The sequence below is a fragment of the Nicotiana tabacum genome, chromosome 20, assembly GCF_000715075.1.
Source record: "Nicotiana tabacum cultivar K326 chromosome 20, ASM71507v2, whole genome shotgun sequence".
Classification (NCBI taxonomy): Eukaryota; Viridiplantae; Streptophyta; class Magnoliopsida; order Solanales; family Solanaceae; genus Nicotiana; species Nicotiana tabacum.
The window spans coordinates 162,023,281-162,045,328 of NC_134099.1; the positions used below are offsets into that span (position 1 = coordinate 162,023,281).

A 22,048-nucleotide genomic window follows, 5' to 3' on the forward strand; every position below is an offset into this window, starting at 1 on the left:
ATACATAAGGTCCATAAAAAGCAAAATTTCACAGCTGAGAACTAAACATAGTAACATATATATGTTGTCTACAATATTACTACAATTACACATCATAACTGAAGAATAAACTACAATTACACTAAAAAGATGAAGACAAAACATATATTGTGAATGATTCTGTTCTTTATACTTACTGTGTTATTGATGACTTGTCCGGGGTGAGCTAGGGCATAAAACCAGTCCTTCTTATCAATCTTTTCACAACCAAAATCCAACCAAGGCTTGATTTGGTTATCCTTCTTGGAAAAGTAATCTTTCTTCCTGTAAAAACAAAAAAATATCAAATATTGAAAATTGACAAAATGAATTACAATTTTAAAGTATAAAAATGGTGAACAGACAGTGTAAAATGAAGCATTCATACCTCCTAGATACTTTATCACTACAAAGGTATAACCAGTTGGTGAACCTTTCTGTCAATTCAGGATCTACATTTTCACCTATGACACTTGTGAAGGGGTGTTTGAGGTAAATTTTTTTTAGGTCCAACAGATGTGCTGCCTCCAGAACTATAGAAAGGTGTGAAAGGTGATCGTGCATATTTTCCTGGCTGCCTAGTTCTACTGGGATGAACAGGGGTTGATTCATTTGGTATAGGCTTGCCATACATGACCAACTATGATGAGTTTTCTGGCAGCTCAAAGTCATCCAATGTCAAACCTTTGTTGTCAATGCCTTCAGGAACAACTTTTTTATCAATGCCTTCAGGAACAACTTCAGTCACAGTCACACCGTGAATTGGCGACTGTGGAACGTTATCTTCAATATTTGTTACATATAAAATAACATACTTAACAGCATTGTATAATTGTATAAGCAAAAATTTACTATTAAAAAGTATATTATGAAACAATACCTTCTTTTTCTACCTCAGCTCCTTCCTGAATTGCTTGTTCATCCTCAACCATTGATGGCACACCCCCTGTAGAAACTTTACCTTCTGTAGATAAGTGTAGATCTATGTAGTTATGAACAATATTATGGAATTACAGAGAATATAGAGAATATATTACCTACTTGTTGTGCCTCAGCTACTTCATCAATTACTGGTTCTTCTTCAACATTTACTTGTAGATGTTCTGCTGAAGCTTCAGCTTGAATGAATAATTGGAAATGAGAATTATAGGTATATGTAGGAATTTGTAGTTAAGGTGTAAATATTAAAATTTTGCATAAAAACCTTATTGTAATGAAGGAATGGTTCTGTACCTGCATTATATGCCTCAGCTGCTTCTTGGAAGTCAGGATATAAGTCAACATGTGGTTGAACATGTTCTGGAGAAATTGCAGTTGCAACGCATATAGAAAAAGTGATTATTATAATTAAATAATGCTGTGTTGCAGTTTGTTGATATGTATGTAGGAATTTTGTAGATACCTGTATTGCTTGTGCTTGCATTCAGTTGATCACCAACATTGAACTGGAATTGGTGGTTGTTCTCTCCTTGATGTTGGTTATTATTTTTTGTTGAACTACCAACAAACTACAATTTTGGGGAATATTTGAGAATACTTTATTGATATGTCTTAATTAGTCTTAGTACAAAATTATATGTAAATTCTTACCTTTGACTCGTCCAAATCAAACCTCCTGTTTACCACATTCATAACACTCTTCAAAGATTGATCTGTGAACTCTCGAAGACTTGAGAGTTCCTCAAAAACAGCCTTCCTAAAAGCATCTAACTTTCCATCAACCTAAAAATTAAATATATAATTAGTTGGTAATCTTATTCTAATTGCTACAGTTATACTACAATTCAACAAACTATAATTGTTATAGATTTATACCACAAATTAACTACAATATATAACATACTATAATTGTTATGTAATGAAGTCAAATGTAGCAAATTATGTCAATATATTGTAGTTATTCATAATACCTTCTTAATCCCCTCTTCCAACTTCCTGAGCTTGCTACTTACAGATTCAATGTCCTCTTGACAATCTGTATCTTTGGGTTCAAATGATGGAGAAGCAGCAGTTGGAACATGTGATGGTTGAGCACCATGTTCATCTTCATATTGAATCTTGTCTGGTAGATTAAGCATTCCAAGTTCTTCTCCAGATTCAATCATGTTTGTGAACTGAATGATGGAAGTAACAGTTAATTCAAGTGACAAAAAAATGTAGACTCAATGTAGTTATTATGAATGTAATTGTAGCATCATACAAAAGTGGAAAAAAATACCTTGAGCCACTCAGGCTTGATCATCTTCTCTTCAATTGCAGTTAACCAAATCTGCCCCTTTGTAGCTGACCATCTTAAAATGCGAGGTATAGATTCAGAACATCTCGTAGCAAGCTCGGTGCTGACGGACGAGCAACGCTCATATAGCCACACTTGCAAGGCTAATGAGCATCCACGTATCAGATAAGAATGTACATAGGGATTAAGACGATGTCGTACAGATTCAATAACCTACTTGAAGGATTTGATACCCCATGGGTATGACTCAAAATTACCGAACTCTATTAGAAAGAACATAAACTTGTCTATGAAAGTCACATGGTCTTTATCTGAAGGACAAACAAAAAATTCAAACATATAAAGAATGCACAATTTCATCGCATCCACATCGTTTACCCATGCTTTATTAGTCACTACATTTTTCAAATGCCATTTCTCAACCCTTTCTTTGTTCGAAAAATATGTATTCATTAAAGGGCTAACATAGGTGGAAGTGTAACCATAGTCTGAAAACTTATTCACACAATTAAGACCAGTTATCAACCCAAATTCTCCCAAGGAAAAATTCAATTTTTCACCCTTCAATAGGACTGAAAAATATGAGTCAGTAGACTTTGTCAATTCATACTTCATTAGAAGATAAAGTGATTGGTTTTGCATACATATTTGGGGGAGACCTAATAAGTAACCAAAACAAGTTTTTTTGAAAACCCTTAAAGCATTTGGAGAGAGTAATGCTTGTATCTGGCTTGGTATGCTAGGATCACACAAACTGTGGAATCTAAGCACACCATAATCAACATTTTGTTGTGCAAAGTAAGGGCCATTCTGCAGAAAATATAAAATTAATGAACATTAGTAGTTTGCATAAATGTAGATTAACTGTAGTTATAATGAAGTTAAATATATGAGCTATACAGGCTAGAATGAAAAATATCATATCTACAATTTAACCATCAGACTAAATATCAACTACAAACGAACTACATTTATACACTGTCTAAGAGTCATAGTTCCAAGTAACCTACAAAGTTGAGACAAAGAATATACAAAATTAGGACGACACCACATTCTGCCAAAATACACTTGAACAATCAAAGAAGAACAATGCACGTGTAAACATTATCTACATAATGTAACAGTTACTTCAAGGAACTCACAAAACGTTGATTAATTGTATATAGAATGAAGTTAAATGTAGCAACAATACAGGTTGCAATGAAAAATACCATATCTACAATTTAACGATCAGACTACAATCAACTACAAACTAACTACATTTATAGACTGTCTAGGAATCAAAGTTCAACTACAACTACAAAATTGGGACAAATAATCTACAAAATTAGGACAATACCATATTTTGCCAAAAAACACTTGAACACTAAATTAACACTTGAACAACATATTTTTACAACAAAAATCAAACTACAAAACAGTGAGGAAAAATAAATAGTGTTTACCTTTACTGAAATATTTTGGTGAACCAATTTTGGTACTTTTTTTGAGGGTTTCTTCTTTTTTGGTTTAGATGAAGAAGGAGAAACCTTGGTTTTTTTTCACAGATTGAACTTTGGGGAAATCATCTACAAAATCGTCATCTACACTCAACTAGGGCTGTGCACGGATCGGATTGGATCGGATTTAGCCTATTTCGGATTCAGATTTCGGATTTCGGATTCTGAAAAGGGCAATCCGAATCCAATCCGAATTAACATTGGATTGGATCGGATTTTAAACTTTGGATCGGATAATTTTTCGGATTGTCGGATCGGATTGTCACAAAAATTTTCAACAATTTAAAGTTCATTCGGTGTCTCTATCTCATCTTCCATATACCAAAACAAACAAAAAAATCAAAATAAAATCAAAAGTTGAAGAATAGAACATGAAATAGACATAAAAGACAGAAGAGAAGAGAAGAGAGGCGGAAGAAAGAGACATAAAATCAAAGTAAAATCGGAAGTTTGAGTCATTGAGACTCTTTTAGTCTTCACTGACGAGAAGAGAGGTGCAAGAGAGGCGGAAAAATCTAAGTGAGTGAGGGGGTGTGTGAAAAATGAATAAGCATAACCCTAAAATTTTAGTGTGTATTTATATAGGTACATATAATTTCGGATATCGGATCGGATCAGATTAAAATCATACCAATCCGAATCCAATCCGAAAATCTGAAATATCATAAAACACAATCTGTATCCAATCCGAAAATCCGAAATTTGAAATCCGAAAATCCGAAATAGAGTGGATCGGATCGGATTTCGGATATCCGATCCAAATGCACAGCCCTACACTCAACTCTTTCCCCTTGCGTTTGAGTTGTTTCTCGACTACTTTATCAACTCCACCAGCATCAACATCATGCAAATGCTTGCTTCTCATTTTCGCGCGGATTTGTCTGGGAGATGAAATACCAGTAGTTTGTTCACTTGCATGCGTCGATTGTGGGTTTTTGGGTGTTGATTTTGGTGTTAAAACACCCAAATCAAATGATGGAAGATCAGCTAATATAGCTTTTGATGATTTTTTTTGGGAGTGTTGGTTTTTTTCATGATTTAGGAGTTGAAGACAAAGATGGAAGTGAATGTAAATCGTGGGGGATACAACTGAAGGTAATTAAGTGGAGAAGAAATTGATTGTAATTGTGGGTGAGAAGAGATTGTACGAGAATGGGGGAAAAACTGAATGAAAATCGTGGGAGGGGGAATTAACTGAAGGTAAATCGTGGGGGGTGGGCGGGGGGAGGAGAGAGAGGCGGGTAAACGAAATAAAGTGAAATACGGTCCTAAAATCACGCCTACAATAAATGGAAGAATAATTATACCCTTAATTTGAATTATGGTATATAAATTGTAATTTGGTATGCTTAAATGTAATTAACACAATCCTTAAACAATGAAGATAATAAGGTTTGGTATATGGTATATGTATGTAAAAATCCCTTAAAAAAATCAGCCTTAAACGGCGCATAGGCCCGGGACCCAAAAATAAATAATAATAATACAATTTAATTTATATACATCAATTTTTATTTTTTTTTAAAAAGAACGATTAGTATAATTTAACATGTTACAACAAATTACATATTTCATATTTCTCTAACTCTAAGCCCTATAGACACAATACCTGTATCAGTTTTGAAATAATCTGATAGTGTAAAATTTTCTTGAAACTGTTAGTGTATAAAAGTTAAATCTAATAGAAAAATTTAAGACAAGTTTCTTCACCTATGATCTATCAGCTGCTTTTGTCAAAATGATAAACAAAGAATATAATATAACGCACGCCCAGTACTTTTTCTTTTATAAAATATAGAGAAAAACAAGAAAGAAAAAGCATATAGTTCCCTTTGTTGAGAAGCTAGTTCCGAACTGGACTTTTGACATTTCCAAAGTTTGAAAAATGAAAAGATCATTTTTGCATGGAAACGTGCATGAATGTTAATCATTCCCCAATCTTTGTTTGAAAAATAGTGAACATATATCTATTAAGTGCAAAAGCAGTGAGAAGTTAGCTTTCACTTGCCTATTTCTACTTGGATACATATTCATTAGTTCTTTATCCAAGTACAATGATAGTCAGTTGGTGCATAAAGTATCCGACATTCATTTAGGATCCAAGGAAGAGTCGCACTTTAAGGAGTGTGATGTAGACAACACCCTAATGTAAGTATTGGTGTCTGCTTCCACGGATTGAACTCGTGACTTATAGGTCACACGAAGACAACTTTACCATTGCTTCAAGGCTCCTGTACAAGAGTTAGATTTTGAAGTTTATGAATTCAAAATTCTAATCATTTCAAATTAATAATTTATAAATTTTAAATAAAATTTTAAGACTTAAAGTACTGGATTCGACCGAATCCGTACTGAATACTCTAGCTCCAGATAACATATCAGTATAAATTAAAGAAGTACAAATGTGAAAACAATGGACATTCTGTAGCAAAATTCTAGAAGTCACTGGTCATCAAATTCGGCTCAGTTGACGACAGGGAAAAAAATACAAACCGGACTCAAACAGAAAGGCAAAAAACGTAATCAAACTAGGAATGTTCATGAATATGAATTATGACTTAGTTTCCTCTTCTTCTTCTTTACGACACAACATGTTGGGAGTTCACTTTGTTTTTTTTTAAAGTACTTTTACTGTTCTAACTATTTTTTTTTAGTTAAAAATTACCAATAAATTAACTCTTTTCCTCCCAAGAGCTCTCGATCGACTAGAGTATGGGTACTAGTAGTACCGCACAAGGTATAACGTTAATGGTGCAGCTATAGTAAAAGTTCATGTGTTCTCATTATTGGTACTACTAGTAGTTATCACAAAACCTTTACTTTCTCCAACTCATAATTTTATCTTTAAAGGTATTAATTCGAGTCAAACCGACAAAAAAAACCTGACTATGAGTTGGTTTGATTTGGTTTGGTGTTGAAAAAAAAATCTCGACCATAATTGGTTTGGTTTGGTTTTAACTAAAGAAAGTCAAACCGAAACCAAACCAACCCGACCAAGGGCGGACCCACGTGGAATCAAGTGGGTTCATATGAACCTGCTTCATCGAAAAATAACATTGTATATATAGGTATATTTTTGCTGTTTTCAAACAAGTAAAAGGTATAAATATAATTTTGAACTCACTTCAAACAAGTAAAATGTCTAACCTTTTGGTAAAGAGGGTTCAAGTTTTTCACATGGTCCTGAGTTCGAAACTAGCTAGTCACATATGAGTTTTAATTTTTTTTTTTGAACCCGCTTGATAAAAATTCTGGGTCCGCCACTGAACCCGACATTACATATATAGAAATTTTTGATATATTTAATACTAAAATATACTTATTGTGATGTAATTTCTAAATATTTCTTAAAAAAAATCATAATTTTATCTTTAAAGGTATTATTTCAAGGTTGGACTTAGAATTTTTGAATGTTCCAATAAGTTTTATAGCCATTAATATTAGTAAATTAAATAATGCTAACAAAAGTCCAAACCAAAATCAAATCAATACTAATGCTTACAAAAGACATTCAATTTAATACTACGAACGAAAATGTATTGAATATCTATTTTTTGTTTTGCAATAATTTCGATAAAAATGCATAATCTATTTTTATTGTTTCTTTAGCGTTTAGTCATGTAAATAATACTCCCTTATTAGTCTAATTATTGTAGCATGACTTAGTACTTTTAAATTATAATTATTTTTATTATGGCTTTTTAATTAGCAATATTTATATTACATAATTTTATTGTCTTTATTGTTGAATATTCTAGGATAATGCCATGACACATCTCATATTTTGTATTATTTTCTTAGAAAATACTTTATATAGTTTTATCTTACTAGGATTAAAGAAATATTTTGAGCACAAGTTATATATTTTGTTCTACGAAGATCTTACCGGAAAAAAATCCGAAAAAACCCGAAAAATTCGAAAACCCGAGAAAAACCGAGATTGAAAAACCCGGTTTTATTGATTTGGTTTGGTCTTTAGATTTAATAATCCGACACAATTGGTTTGGCTTAGTAATTGTAAAATCCGAACCAATCCGACTTATGTACACTCCTAACTAGTAGTTATCACAAAACCTTTACTTTCTTTTTAAATTGAGTAAATAAAAGGAGTAAAATATATTTGTTCCCGGAATAATGCTATACTATTCTTTCTAAAATGATAGAGTTTACTGATAGATAATTAAAATAAAATGCTCTATTTTATATACCAAATAATTGATCGATCAATTACTAAATATTTCATAACACGGCAAAAGTTAAAGTTAACATCGCTACGTATAAGGTTAAATATTTTCCATAGAAAATATCCTAGCTATGTCGAGATTTTACCTTGAAAATTATTTGCTAGATCATTGTTTTTTCTTTTTCCAACGTTGGCAGTGGACTGTTGAACATTATACCTCGAAGTACTTCGGATACTTTGTTTAGCTAGAGAATAAAGAAAGCTATAGCTAGCTTTTGCAGTATTAATCCCAAAACACCTAACAATTATTGCTAGTTATTTAATTTTGACATTAACCCCAGTGAATCAGACACCTGAATGAATTCTCAAGTTGAGGGCTAAAATTTGCAAAATGTATGTTATAATTAAAATTATAACGAAAGAATGAACGAATGTGTCATAAAATCTTAGTAAATATTTTAAAAGGTAAAAAACTTTCTTCTCGTCTCAAGACAAAACAACATTTAAGTAAAATTCTACTCATCAAAAATCTTCCGCTTTCTATCTTTTCCTTGTTTACTATTTCACGAGCCGCCCCACCCAAATATTTTTCGAATGAACGAAGGATGAGGTTTTAATTAGCTTTATATATTGCCGCAAACAATAATAACATTTAGATGAGATTTCAATACCACTATTTTCTTTGTAGGCACCGACCCACCCTCTAAACTTTTTTTTTACCACCGCAGTCCCAACTCCCAACACGTGTATGATTTTGGCTCTCATAATTATACCATTATTAATCATCATATACCCAAGCTTCACGATAAACAACTTACAAGTAATCTAAAAGATTTAGAATATGAGATGATATTTCCCGAATGCAGCTCCTATCTACACAATATAAGCCTGTTGCAAGAAAATCAATTAGTGTGAGCATAATGTGGTGGGGAGAATTAAAAGATCGCATATGTAAAAGTAAAACCTACCAATGTCTTGTTAAGAAATGTCATGACCCTGCAAATAAAATGGCAAGTTTAGAGAGCCATACAAAATTAATACCCAAAAATTAAAAAGTAAGTTTAAAATCACATACTAACCCATATCTTTGTCCTCAACTGGATGAACTGGACCAAACTTCAAATTCATATCCTTGAACCCTCCTTCTCCCTTTACCAACGCGTAATATGTACCAGCAACAATATAAGGGAACTGAGTCTCCAGTTCCAAAGTAACATCACTGGCAAAACCGTAATAAGCTCTAAAGTTTCTTCAAAATATAATAACGCCACTAGAGGTTCTGTACCAGTTCATTGGATCAAGGTGTCTGTTCTCATAGCTAAAGCACTCATGAAATCTGGGCTTTCCATCAAAAGTAGCATTCCATCGACCAAAATAATTGTGCAAATTGAAATCACTCTCAACCAAATGCTTATCTTGTTGCATCACCAAAGCCAACGAATCGATGAAAGCACCCTTTTTGGCATTGCTCCAAAAAAGGGGTGAAATGGGTGTAATGGCCATTTCCGGTTCACTATACTGAAAAACAGTACAACGTGAGGAGGCAGGTTTCGTGGATACAAATTTGAATCGATAACACCTTTAATCAAGGAGCAAAAACCCTTGTAATCATCTATATAATTTTCTGGCCTGACTGCAAAAAATTTAAGTAAAAACTTATTAAAAAATTGCATACATGAAAACATTGAAATGTTCATTCTAAATTAAGTAAATTAGAGATACATACGCACTTCCTGCTCTTCTAGATTATAAAGAAGTATATTCCCGTCCTCTCCATACAAATACCCTTTTGAAAGTCGTCCATGGTATGTATTATCCTTATGTATAGACTTCAATCCTTGCAGAATTTGCCTACATAATTCAAAACATCAATGAATTATTACATAACTATCAAGATAAAACAAACGTGTGAGCTGTACAGGATCAGAATGTGCTTACCCAAACTTGTTCGTGTACTTTTCCTCAAAGTGCACACGTTTGCCTTTCTGATCATTCCAAAGAGGATCACTCTTGCTAAAAACATTTGTCAATGTGTTCAAACTCTGCACAAACAAAATCCCTTGACTCTCGAACTCGGTATAACCAATAGGATGTGCAACACGAACACCCCCGTGCCTCACAATAGTGCGATGCGTATCAAACATATTGGCCGCCGCTTTAAATGTTTTATACTTTATGGCACTAGCTGTTATCCATACATGCGAATTTTTATCAAATTTCACCATGGCATTACTACAGTTGTCGGCAATCTCCTCCATGCCGATTTTGAACTCATAACTTCCAAAATCAGTACCCGGATCCCGGGGAATCGGTCTATAACTGCAAAGAGTGAGAAGAGTTTGAACACAAAGGAATTCAATGCAATTGATAGGAAGGTAATAAATACAAGACATAAGCTTCAGGAGCTACAAAGCCAAATGGGAACAACAAATGCAACAGCACAGAAGGTGGAAGAAGAAAAAGAGCTAAAGCAGCAATTAGAAAAATGGATAAATATTCAGGAAAGCATATACAAGCAGAAGTCAAGAAATCAGTGGCTGAAACTAGGAGATCAAAACACAGCCTTCTTCTTTGCTAGTACCAAGAATAGAATGAACAAAAACAAGATCAGAACCTTGAAAAATGCTGCTGGAGAAATTATTCAGACAAGGGAAACAATTGAAAAAGAAATAGTAGGATTCTACAAAGGGCTACTGGGAGCAGCAGCTGATAGTATACCAGCCATTCAGCCAAGTATCATGAAAGAAGGAAATATGCTAGATAGAAGACAACAGTTAAAGCTAATTGAAGATGTCACTATAGAAGAAATCCAGCTTGCTTTGAAAGGAATAGATGAATTAAAGGCACCAGGATGTGATGGATTCAACTCTAAGTTCTTTAAGAAGACATGGGGAATTATAGGGGATGAAGTTTCTGAAGCAGTGCTCCACTTCTTCAACACAGCAGAAATGTATAGACCTATCAATGTTACAACTGTCAAAGATTTCAGGCCCATATCTTGCTGCACAGTCTTATACAAGATCATATCAAAAATATTGACCAACAGATTACAAGGAGTGATGGATCATCTAGTTGACAAAAGCAGTCTGGTTTTGTACCTGGAAGGGTAATAACTGACAATATAATCCTAAGTCATGAGTTGGTAAAAGGGTATGGAAGAAAAGGCATATCTCCTAGAAGTATGATAAAACTGGACCTGCAAAAGGCATATGACTCAATAGAATGGGATTTCCTAGAGCAAGTACTGAATCAACTAGGAATACCAGAGAAGTTTGTGAAGTGGATTATGGTATGCTTAAGAACAGTCTCATACTCCATCCTCATCAATGGGAAACCAATGGAGTCATTTCAAGCTAGAAGAGGATTAAGGCAGGGAGATCCATTATCACCATTCTTATTTGTACTGGGAATGGAGTATCTTACAAGAAGCTTCAAAACATTGAGGAATGAGCCAGATTTTAATTTCCATCCAAGGTGTGACAAACTAAATATCATCCAGTTGGGGTTTGCAGATGACCTATTGCTATTCAGCAGAAGTGACATTATTTCTATTCAAATGGTGTACAATTGTTTCATGGAATTTTCAAGGGCATCTGGACTAACAGCAAATACATCAAAGAGCTCCATTTATTTTGGTGGGGTGCCACAGGATATACAGGAGCTTATAATGCAGGAAACTTGATTTAATAAAACTAAAAACAAATTTGTAAAGCCACAAAACCAATTGATCCGTATTTACCCCAGAAATCTAATTATGACAGAACAAAATTACAATAGAAAGGACGACGGCAGTGCCCCAGCTTTGCCCGGGACACAGACAGATGATGGTATTTTAGCTTCTTCAATTTCTGGTTTCGAAAAGGAATTGACATTTGGGAAGTTAACAGGTGGCCTTAAGTACAAAGGTCATATCCCTCCACCTTACATAAGGAGCCAGTTAAATAATGCTTCATCTTCAGTAGAGAAACCTCACGAAAGTCCCGAGTTGAGGTCACAAGCTGTTGCCCCCCTAAGAGTTCCGTTGGTTTAGGAGTGAGGATGAAAGGAGACGAGAAGTCAAGCTCAAGATTGGAAGGCACCCGTTCTGATTCAGATACTGACAGTTCTTATGAGGATTTTTCACAAGAGACTTCAAGCTACAGGCAAAAAACAGGAAGAAAAGTTAATACAAAACATGCGGTCTTACGAGGTTCAACTACATATTTTGATTCTGATAGCAGTGGTTCCGAGGTTGGTCCTAAAGAGCAATCTCTTGCTGGTAGAAGTCAATTGGGTAGTGGATTCTCTCGTAGGACTAAAGCCTCTTCCTCCAGCTTAGATACAAACTTTTCCTCTAAGTTTAAAATGAGCTATGAGGCAGCTGTTAATTCCGACTCGGGTTCAGACAGAAAATCCAGCAGGAACTCATTCAGTGCTAAAGTACAGGAACCCCAGAAACCTGTCATGAATTCTTATGTTGCTGATGTTGCTGATACACAAGTACCGCAGAAACTGACCAGGAAATTTTACAGTGGTGAGATGCATGAAGCCCCATCAGACAAAAGGTAGAGTTCGGAGCAACATCCAAAGTGGGAACAAATTTTCCAGAGAGGATAGTATGAATAAAGCTAGTCATTTACATCCAAAGCTGCCTGATTATGATGATATAGCTGCCAAACTGCAGGCGCTTTGAATGAATCCCAAGTGAAGATTGTCTTTTAGCTTTGTGTACGTCAAAATGGAGACAAGTTTCTTACAGTATGTTTCATACCTAAGAGATTCCGATACAATAGAGTATTTGTTTATAGTTTGCAAATAATTCCTTCATTCATTTGATGTAACAATAAGTTTGGTTCATATGAAAACTTGAAGTTATACTGTGTGGACGACTCAAACGTTTTCGTTGTAACTTATCAATATTCATTCATCTGAAAATGACTTGCCTTGTACTCCAGACAGGTATGTTTTTCTGTTTTATAGTTCATTCATTATTTACTAAACTTAACCAAATTAAAAGCCGTGGTAACAAGTCCAGAATGTTTGTCATTTATGAAAAGGATAGTGAGGAAGTGTCCATGCTACACAGGCCCCAGCCTAGCATAACGTTAATTTTTTGTAATTTTCTTATTTATAAGAAGTGCTTACTACCTATGTACTAATACATACAAAAAAGTGGATATAATTAAAATTCGTGTTGCGTGACCTAAATATAAAAAAATGAACAAGAAAGTGATAACAAAGCAATGAATATAGGTCACTAGGCCATTTTCTATGGATCTACAAATTTCAGACAATCAAAGTCCGTCAATTTCTTTTTTTTTTAACAAAATCAGCATGTACTCATTTGTGCTCATTATATCCACAAAACAATGACTAATACTCATTACTTCACCATGGTAATTATTGTTTGTTAGGTTGAACATCAGCATGTGTGCCATTTCTTTGAAAAAGGAGAGCATCACTTTATACTTGTAAGAAAAAGAAAACTATGCTAAAAAATACAGAGAAGATAAAGAAAAAGGAGAATTTCTGTTTACCGGTCGGCTTTATCCCTGGCTACATCTGCCCACGACATCTCCATCGGAGAGAAAATCGGAAATAGGGGCTAGGGTTTTCCTTTTAGTAGAGCGAACAATAGGAATTAATAGGGGCGGACGCACCTTGTACTAAGAGGGTTCATTGTCACATAATGGTATCTTTTCGGCAAAATCCATATATAATGAGAAATTTTATTTTGAGTGAGACTCAACCAACAAAACTTGTATGAGGTACCATTATTTGTTGGATAAGTGGAAAGGTGGGTCCCATGATACTTATGCATAGTGTTTTAAAAGGCGCGGGTGTAAGGCAAGACATTTTGCATATGTTTTGTATATGCCTCAGCGGGGCGTAAGCCCCATGGATATTCAATTTTTAATATTTTATAAAATAATATAATTATAAAAAATATTATTAAATAGGTAAAATTGCATAAAATTTTGAAAAAAAAAACTATAAATAAGTGATATATATATATATATATATATATATATATATATATATATATATATATATATATATATATATATATAAACCCCATATTATCTAATATTATCTAATGAAATTATATAGAAGTCCCAAATAAAGTGAAATTACATATAAATCCCAAATAATTATATATAAGTGAAATCCCATATTATCTAATGAAACTATAAATCCCAAATAAATAAATAAAATTATATATAAATCTAATCAATACATATAAAAGAATGCATACATATAATCCCATATAATATTTTGAAAGAGAGCAAGAGAAGCATTGAACTTAAAAAACTAATTACATACATATTTACAAACTAACAGTGAAATATAAAAAGAGAGAAAACTAATGAGTTCAAAATAATAAAGTTTTTACACGGAGGAAGGAATAAACCTGTTGAATTTGACTTACGGAGAAACACTGCTTATGCACTCTTTCTCTCAGCAAATTTACTTTTCTTCTGTCCCCTCTTACTAAATTGCATCGTCTTCAATTTTTTTCAGTCAAATATGACAATTAGAGGATAAAAATATGTCATTTCTCTTTCGTTCCTCTTCTTTTTTCCAATGCAGTCTCAAAGAATAGGATATCAAATACTTTAATTAACACTTCAATTCAAACAATAAAATACTATGGTATAAACTTAGCATTGCATCACTAAGAAAATACTCTATAATTTTAAACCATGGAAAAAATAAAGTATACATAAAAATTCAAACCTAAATACCAGATCACCACAATAGAAAATGTCTTCAAACCTAAAATATATTCAAATATGTACCCAAGTAGTTATAACAAAATAAAAAGATAAATGTACAATTGAGTTTGAGCCCATTTGGTCAAGCTGCTAAAATCTGCTTATTTTAAAAAATACCTTTTTTCAGAAGTATTTTTTTTAAAAGTACTTTTGAAAAAAAACTGTTTGTGTTTGGCCAATTCATTTAAGAAATACTTTTTACAACATTTGGTAAATAAATTGTGTTTGGCCAATCTTTCTAAAAAGTGCTTTTGAGTGTTAAATTACTTAAAAAGATAGTACGAAGGTCTTATAACTTTATTAAGTAGAAAAATAAACTTAAATATTTATCGTAAGAGACTTTTATTATTTTTTTATTTTATTTGATTAAAATATAAAGCATAAAGTAAACAAACATATTAAATATTTAAGATAATTTTACATATATAGTATAGTTATACCAAAGCATATGATATTATGTAGTATAATTACTTATTGTTATATGATGATATGAATAATTACATTAACATCATTCAGTATAAATTAGAAATCTATCCATTAATTAATATATATTGATAATCCATCATAAAATAATAAGTAAAGTCACTCACACATGATAATATTTTTCAACAATTTCATCAATGTCAAACTTGAAAGATGGCATTGAACGTAAAATAGAAATAATTTTAAATATATAAAAAATCGTAAAAGAAATAGTTAAGTATGTTTAAATTCTAATTCAAAAAGAGTAACTAATTATTAACAACACATAATGTATAATTTATTTATTTTAAAAAAAATATAATTTTAAAAAAATAATTATTACATAACCATACTAATTTTGTCCCAATATGCCAAGTGACGTATTGTGAACTGCCACTTGACTTAATATGGATGCATTTTTTTCTTCTTTTGATAATATATAGATAGATTATGAAATATAATTGTAAATTTATTACCTATTTGTAGATCATTTTCCCAAATAAGATAGGATAACTGTTTTAAAGATTCGGGAACTAATAGCATATAATACTTCTTTGTATTGGCCAAACAGCTCAAATTTTTGAAAAAAATACTTTTGACCTCCCAAAAGTTTGGCCAAACAGGCTCTTTGTATCACTGCACACTAGTGAGATGCCTAGATTAATCAACTTCGACCAAACTATTGATCATATAATCGTAGTACACAAAAATGAAAAGCATGAAATTTAAGAAATAAGTGATTCTTCTACAAAAATATTGAACAAATCATTTTCTCCCAAAATTCATGGGAATAACAACCCCAAAAACATCCCTTATTCGATCCCTTTTTTGATATTTTTTAAGAAGATAAGGAGAACATAACTCAAAAGTGAGGAAGAGAGAGAACGCTGGAAAAAAAATAATAAGAAGAGAGAGAAATGAAAATGACTGATTTTTGATTTTGCATTCAGTAAAATGGGTAAAAAGTTAAGAAAATGATAGGTGAAATGGGAAAAATATAACTGCCAAAAAGATAAAAGGGGGAGCCAGCTATGTGGGACCTAAATTTCCACATGTCCAATAATTAGAGGTGCCTCATACAAGATTTGTTGGTTGAGTCTCAAGTAAAATTTCTCATATATAATCAGTTAGAGGATGAATGCTCATTGCATATAAGAGTTTTGGAAGCTACTTATTATACTCAGCTTTGGAAGCTCCCAATCCACCCAAAAATCAAGAGTTTCATCTGGCTCCTTTGTCATAATAGACTACCAACAAGGGTTTTCTTAAAACATATCAACATTATTCCTAATGCTACTTGTCTATTTTGTGAAAAGGAGGATGAAAATATAAATCACATCTTCCTCGAGTGTGTCAATGCGAAGAACCTGTGGCAACACTTAGGGGTCGTTTGGCTGGATTACGGATTATGCCGGTGTAAGTTATGCCGGTATAAGTTATGTTGGATTAGTTATGCTGGGATTAGTTATGCTGGGATTGTTGTTTATTCATTGTTTGGTATGTTGTATTAAGAATGACAATTGCATAATTTCTAAGAAAAAGGTATAAGTTATACCGGTACTAATTATCCCACTATCTATAAGGTATAAGTTATCCCGGTGTTAAAATTAATACCGGAATAACTTATACCTGGTTTGTTAACCAAACATAATATTAAGATGGTATTAAATTCTTATATCACCCTTATAACTCACAAAATGTAGAACAATTGTGGTTAGTATGAAGGTAAATGTAGCAACATATAAAAAGTGAAAAATAGACCTTAACCCACCCTTATCTACAATTTACCCATATGACTACAAAACAACTACAAAATAACTACATTTATGAACTGTCTAAAAATCACAATTACATCTAACCTACAAAATTGAGACAACCAATCTACAAAATTAAGACAATTCTACAATTTACCAAAAACACTTGAACCACAGATTTTTACAACCAAAATCACACTAAAAACTGGAAAGAAAAATAATTAATGTTTACCTTCACCAAAATCTTTTTCTCAACCAATTTTGGTACTTTTTTGGAGGGTTTCTTCTTTTTTGGCTTTGATTAAGAAGGAGAGACCTTGGGTTTTTTCACAGATGAATTTTAGGTGAATCTTCAACAAAATCATCACCATTTTCAATATTTTCAATATTTCTCAATAGGGAGGACCCTTAGTTTATTATAAGTTTTATAAGCTAAAGGTTTTTTCATAATATTTTGCGGCTAGCGGAATTAACCTTGAAATTTCTTTTATATTTTCTCCCATGTATCAACAGCAAGCAAGAGAAAAAATACAACAGATAGAGAGTTTTAAAGAACACTAAAATAATAGAATTAGAAAAAAAATTAGAAATACTAAAACAGCTATATGCAAGTAGACAAAAAGAAAAAGAAAAACGCAAAGAAGAAGAACAAGAGTTAAGACTGACAAATGAAATAGAAAAATTTAAATTACAGTTAGAAGAGGTACAAGATAATCCACCAAAAATAAGCATAAACGAAATAAATGATCAAAGTGATGATGATAAGGATCTAGGAGAAGACTATTCAGAAACAAGTCCCGGTCGTGATGGCGCCCAGCACACTACTAGGCAAGCCCGACCATTATTCAACACTTAACCCAATTTATCAAAAATAGCGGAAAGAAATATCAATTAAGCAAGATTAAAGTACTGAAGAATTTAACAAAATACACAATATAATCTCACTAGGACCCGGTGTCACGAATCTGAGCCTCTAGAATACAGAATATCATCCTAATACATGGTATATCCAAAGTCTGATAATGCGGAAATAAAGAGATAGGATAGGAGGGAAAAGATCAATGGCTGTGAATGCCGTGCAGCTACCTCGATACTCTCAGAAGCTGGATCTGCTGATCAACTGGATCTACTGAGCCTGAGACTGCTCTGGATCTGCACACAAGGTGCAGGGAGTAAAGTGAGTACTCCGACCCAGTGAGTAATAAAAGTAACTACAGTCCGAAGATAAGAAAATCCAGTAAATACACAAAGTAAGCTAAAATCCAAATATACAGCAACATATGGAACTGAGCAGCTAAACAATAGTATAAATAGAAATACATGAATGCAATGCAATGCAATGCATATGATGGTACATTCTAGTACCCACTGCGGCGTGCAGCCCGAGCCATCCATATTTATTTATCGTCGACGGCGCTCACTAGGGGTGTGTACAGACTCCGGAGGGGCTCCTACAGCCCAAGCGCAATATCTTGGTCAGTCATTGTTACCTGACCGGTCAGCCATTGTTACCTGACCAATTTATATCATACAGTGCCATTGTTACCATTGTTCAAGTATATCATCCAGTGTCATTGTTACCACTATTTCAAGTATATCACACAGTGTCATTGTTACCACTGTTTCAAGTATATCACACAGTGTCATTGTTACCACTGTTTCAATTCACTTTATAATCAGTCCAGAAAATAATATAATAAGCCCCTTGGGCATTTACAAAACAGAAGTTCCCAGCCCAGAATACATTTAAAAATATCATTTAAGTTTTCAACACTTAGAATTATGGCTGAGTTTGCAAAACAGCATTTAAAACCTTGGACTGAAATTAAATGATATGCAAATCATGCTAAGCAGTAATATCAATCCTAGAAGGATTTTACAAATCGGCACAAGGCCCCAAACATGGCATCAAGCCCCGTAATATCAATGAAGTATGTGTACCAATCACCAGTATAGTATAAACATCACACGGGATGGACCAAGTCACAATCCCCGATAGTATCCGACCCCGCACTCGCCATGAAGTGCGTGTCACGCCTCAATATAGTGTTACAATGTGAAAGTCCGGGGTTTCAAACCCTCAGAACAGCATTTACATCTATTACTCACCTCAAGACGGCCAAAAGTCTACTCCACGATGCCCTTTCCTTTCGAATCGACCTCCTCGCGCGTCGAATCTTGCCAAAACCACAAGGAATATATTACAATAGGCTAAGGGAATATAACTCAATCGAAAAGACTCGAAAAATATCGAAATCACGAAATTTGCAAAACCCGAACCCCGGGCCCACTTCTCGAAAAATTACGAAAGTCACATCACCGAATTCCTCGTCTTGCCACGAGTCCGTACATATAAAATTTACCAAAATTGGAGTTCAAATGACCCCTCAAATCTTCATTTTAGAATTTCAATCTCAAGCCCTAATTTCTTATAATTTGATTGTGTTTTCATGGATTTCAAGGATGATTCTTCAATAAAATCATGTATTTAACTCATAAAACTTACCTCCAATCGATCTCAGTTGAAACTCCCTTCAATCCCCGTCCAAAAGCTCTCAAAATGACTGAAAATGGTGGAAAAATGACCCAAAATCGGATATAAACTCGCTGCCAAGATTTTTCGCAATTACTGTTCACCCGCGCGGCACTGTTCACGCGCGGGTTACTGTTCACTGCTGCTAAAAAAATACACCAGCAGCCAATTTAAATTGCAGCACAACCATTTTTCACTAAAATGACTCTAACTCCATCATACGAACTCAGAATTAGACGATTCTTGTTCCTATGAGTCACAATAATAATACGAACACAACCCTTCAATCGAAACTCAATTCGGAGCTCATTTGCCCAGTGCGATATCCATTTCGCTCGTTAAACAATCACTCATGTTTCGCGTCAAAAACCTAACCGCGAGATAGTGCATACAATAAAATACATGAAATACAGTGAGATATATTGAAATACAATGAAAAAAATGTAACAGACTCTTCAAGTTCTTCATCCCCAAACTATGTCCCCAATCCACCAATATCCAGGCCGCCGATATGTGGGGCGTCGCCGCCGGTTAAATGAAGACAGTTATTGGAGAAGCACCAATTTAAAGGATCAAACGGAAACTAGAGACCGAACTTCTTCAGATCTCACAAGGCAAATATGAACAATCAATGCAAAATCTAAGAAAAAATTAGAATGTGTAACACAACTGTGTGAAAGAAATCACCGACCGGATGAGGAGGTTAGGGGTGACACAACAAGGAAGGGGGAAAGTGGTCGCCAACCGGATCTGTCGTTGGCGGAACACAACCCCTGCTAGGGTTTCTAAAAGCAAGGGAGGAAAAAACCGGGGCAAAAAGTGAAGAAAGAGGAAAGATAAAGGAGGAGAGAGAGAAGAGAGAGAAAATAATACATAAGGTATTTAATGGCTTAAAGGTAGGAAGTGACCATAAATAGATATTTTGCTATAAAAATTAAAAGGTAGCTATAAGATATAATTTTTCAAAAGGGTATTTATTTATAATAAATAAGGTATCAACCTTTGCTATAAGAGGTAAAATTTCCTTTAATAAATGATGCGCGTGTATACACCGCATGTATTTTTACTGGGGTACCAGTCCAGCTCAACACAAAAGGTCCAAATAATTAAGGTAAAAACAAGTTTAGGGAGGTACTAGGAATCCCGCAAAGAAAAAGTGTATAGTTGGAACTTTAGGTACATGTTAGGGGAGTAATAATGCATTTTTCCTTCAGGAAATTATACCCAATGACCTGAAAAATAGATGTTTTTGATTTTTTGATCTTCGCTTGCCTCATGGGCAAACCTTTAAGGTCAAAAGTCGAAAGTGTTACCCAAGCGAGACGCAATACTTGTTAAACTTAAAATTCTGCTCATGGGCAAGCAGGGTCAAAAAAAATCACTCACTTTCAAAGCCATTTTTTGTAAATTGGACTTCAAAATTATACCGATTGGAGGTGTTTAAACTAGGAAATTTTACCACCTATAGAATAGGTTAGTACCCTATTTATATTAAATAAATACCATTTTAAAATATTACATCCTATAAATACCTTTTACAGTTTATAGCAAAAAATCTAAATATAGTTCCATCCTACAATTAAGGCACCATATATGCTACAAAATATTTCTCTCTCTCATTTTTTATATTTTCTCTCACCTAATTAGCGTATATCTCCTCTGATCAGCTTCTCTCTCTCTTCTTCCATACACTTTACCTCTTCTCCCATAAACCCACGTTTCATAAATCTTCCCCCACCCTAAATCTCTATTTCTCCGCCATTATCACCTCTACTCTCTTCTCCCACATACCCACGTTACTCCAATTCTTTGTCCTCTCTGTATTTTCACAGCATAATCAATCTTTATTATTATTTGGCATACAAAAACAGATCTATAAAACAACAAATTTCAGCAAGAAAAAAGGAAGAAATATAGAGATAGAGAAAGTAGAGGAGAAAGAGATCTAACCGTCCATCTCAACGATAGGGTTTTCAACCTTGATTTTGTCGAAAGCCATGTTTACAGATGAAAGAGGTGAAACTGTATTCACATGTATTCAGCAGCATTCATTTATATATTTTAGATGTATTAAAAAGTTGTGATTATTCTCTTGTATTCGGTTTTAATCAGTTGTAATTAACTATTTTATTCAACAGTACTATTCAACTGTTTTATACAACTGTATTCAGTTGTAGTTAGTTATATTCAACTTTTATTCAGCAGAAGTTAATTGTATTTTGTTGCATTCAAGAGTTTTATTCAGCTGTATTCAATTGTATTTTATTGTATTCAATAGAAAAAAAGGAGAAGAGAATTGAGAAGTTCGATCAGATGTGTTGCTCTGGTTTTTCCTTCTTTTCACGTTTTTTAGTTGCTTTCTTTGAGCAAAAATACAAATTAGTGTGTACACGTTTTAGTCCTTTGAGTTAAATTAGGAGACTATCATGTGATTTGATTTCCTTCCGTTTTTAACAAGTTTAAGTTCCCAGAATTTGCGCAAAAAAGTTACTGTATTTCACTGAAATTTTGCTAGAATATAGTTAAATACAGCTAAAATTTTGCTTGAATACAGTTAAATACAGATAACACTTAGCTGGATTTCCCGTTTTTACACCTATTTTTTTCT

The 22,048-nt window shown here is 33.5% G+C and overlaps 1 protein-coding gene across 4 annotated transcripts; it reads right to left on the minus strand.

The window, feature by feature from the left end:
* Positions 1–8,688: 8,688 nt before the first annotated feature.
* Positions 8,689–13,612, minus strand: LOC107787729 (uncharacterized). 4 transcript variants are annotated; one of them, XM_075241124.1, is made up of 7 exons: positions 13,453–13,612; positions 9,875–10,255; positions 9,667–9,787; positions 9,222–9,569; positions 9,016–9,085; positions 8,905–8,932; positions 8,689–8,824 (listed from the first exon to the last, which is right to left on the minus strand). In XM_075241124.1, the coding sequence occupies exons 1-4, from the start codon at positions 13,494–13,496 to the stop codon at positions 9,549–9,551; spliced, it is 567 nt and encodes a 188-aa protein (XP_075097225.1). In that variant the 5' UTR covers positions 13,497–13,612; the 3' UTR covers positions 8,689–8,824; positions 8,905–8,932; positions 9,016–9,085; positions 9,222–9,548. The 4 variants fall into 4 exon arrangements, with proteins under 4 accessions (XP_075097225.1, XP_016464827.1, XP_016464824.1 ...); XM_016609341.2 differs by having other exon boundaries at positions 9,016–9,569; XM_016609338.2 differs by having other exon boundaries at positions 9,016–9,569; positions 9,663–9,787.
* Between the last annotated feature and the right edge of the window lie 8,436 nt (positions 13,613–22,048).

Bases quoted from the DNA above. Each gene is read 5' to 3' on its own strand.
- LOC107787729 (XM_016609338.2), bottom strand. From the start codon at position 13,496: ATGGAGATGTCGTGGGCAGATGTAGCCAGGGATAAAGCCGACCG. The intron at 10,256-13,452 runs GTAAACAGAAAT...CACTCTTTGCAG, and splicing joins GCCAGGGATAAAGCCGACCG to TTATAGACCGATTCCCCGGG. The intron at 9,788-9,874 runs GTAAGCACATTC...TGAATTATGTAG, and splicing joins AAGTACACGAACAAGTTTGG to GCAAATTCTGCAAGGATTGA.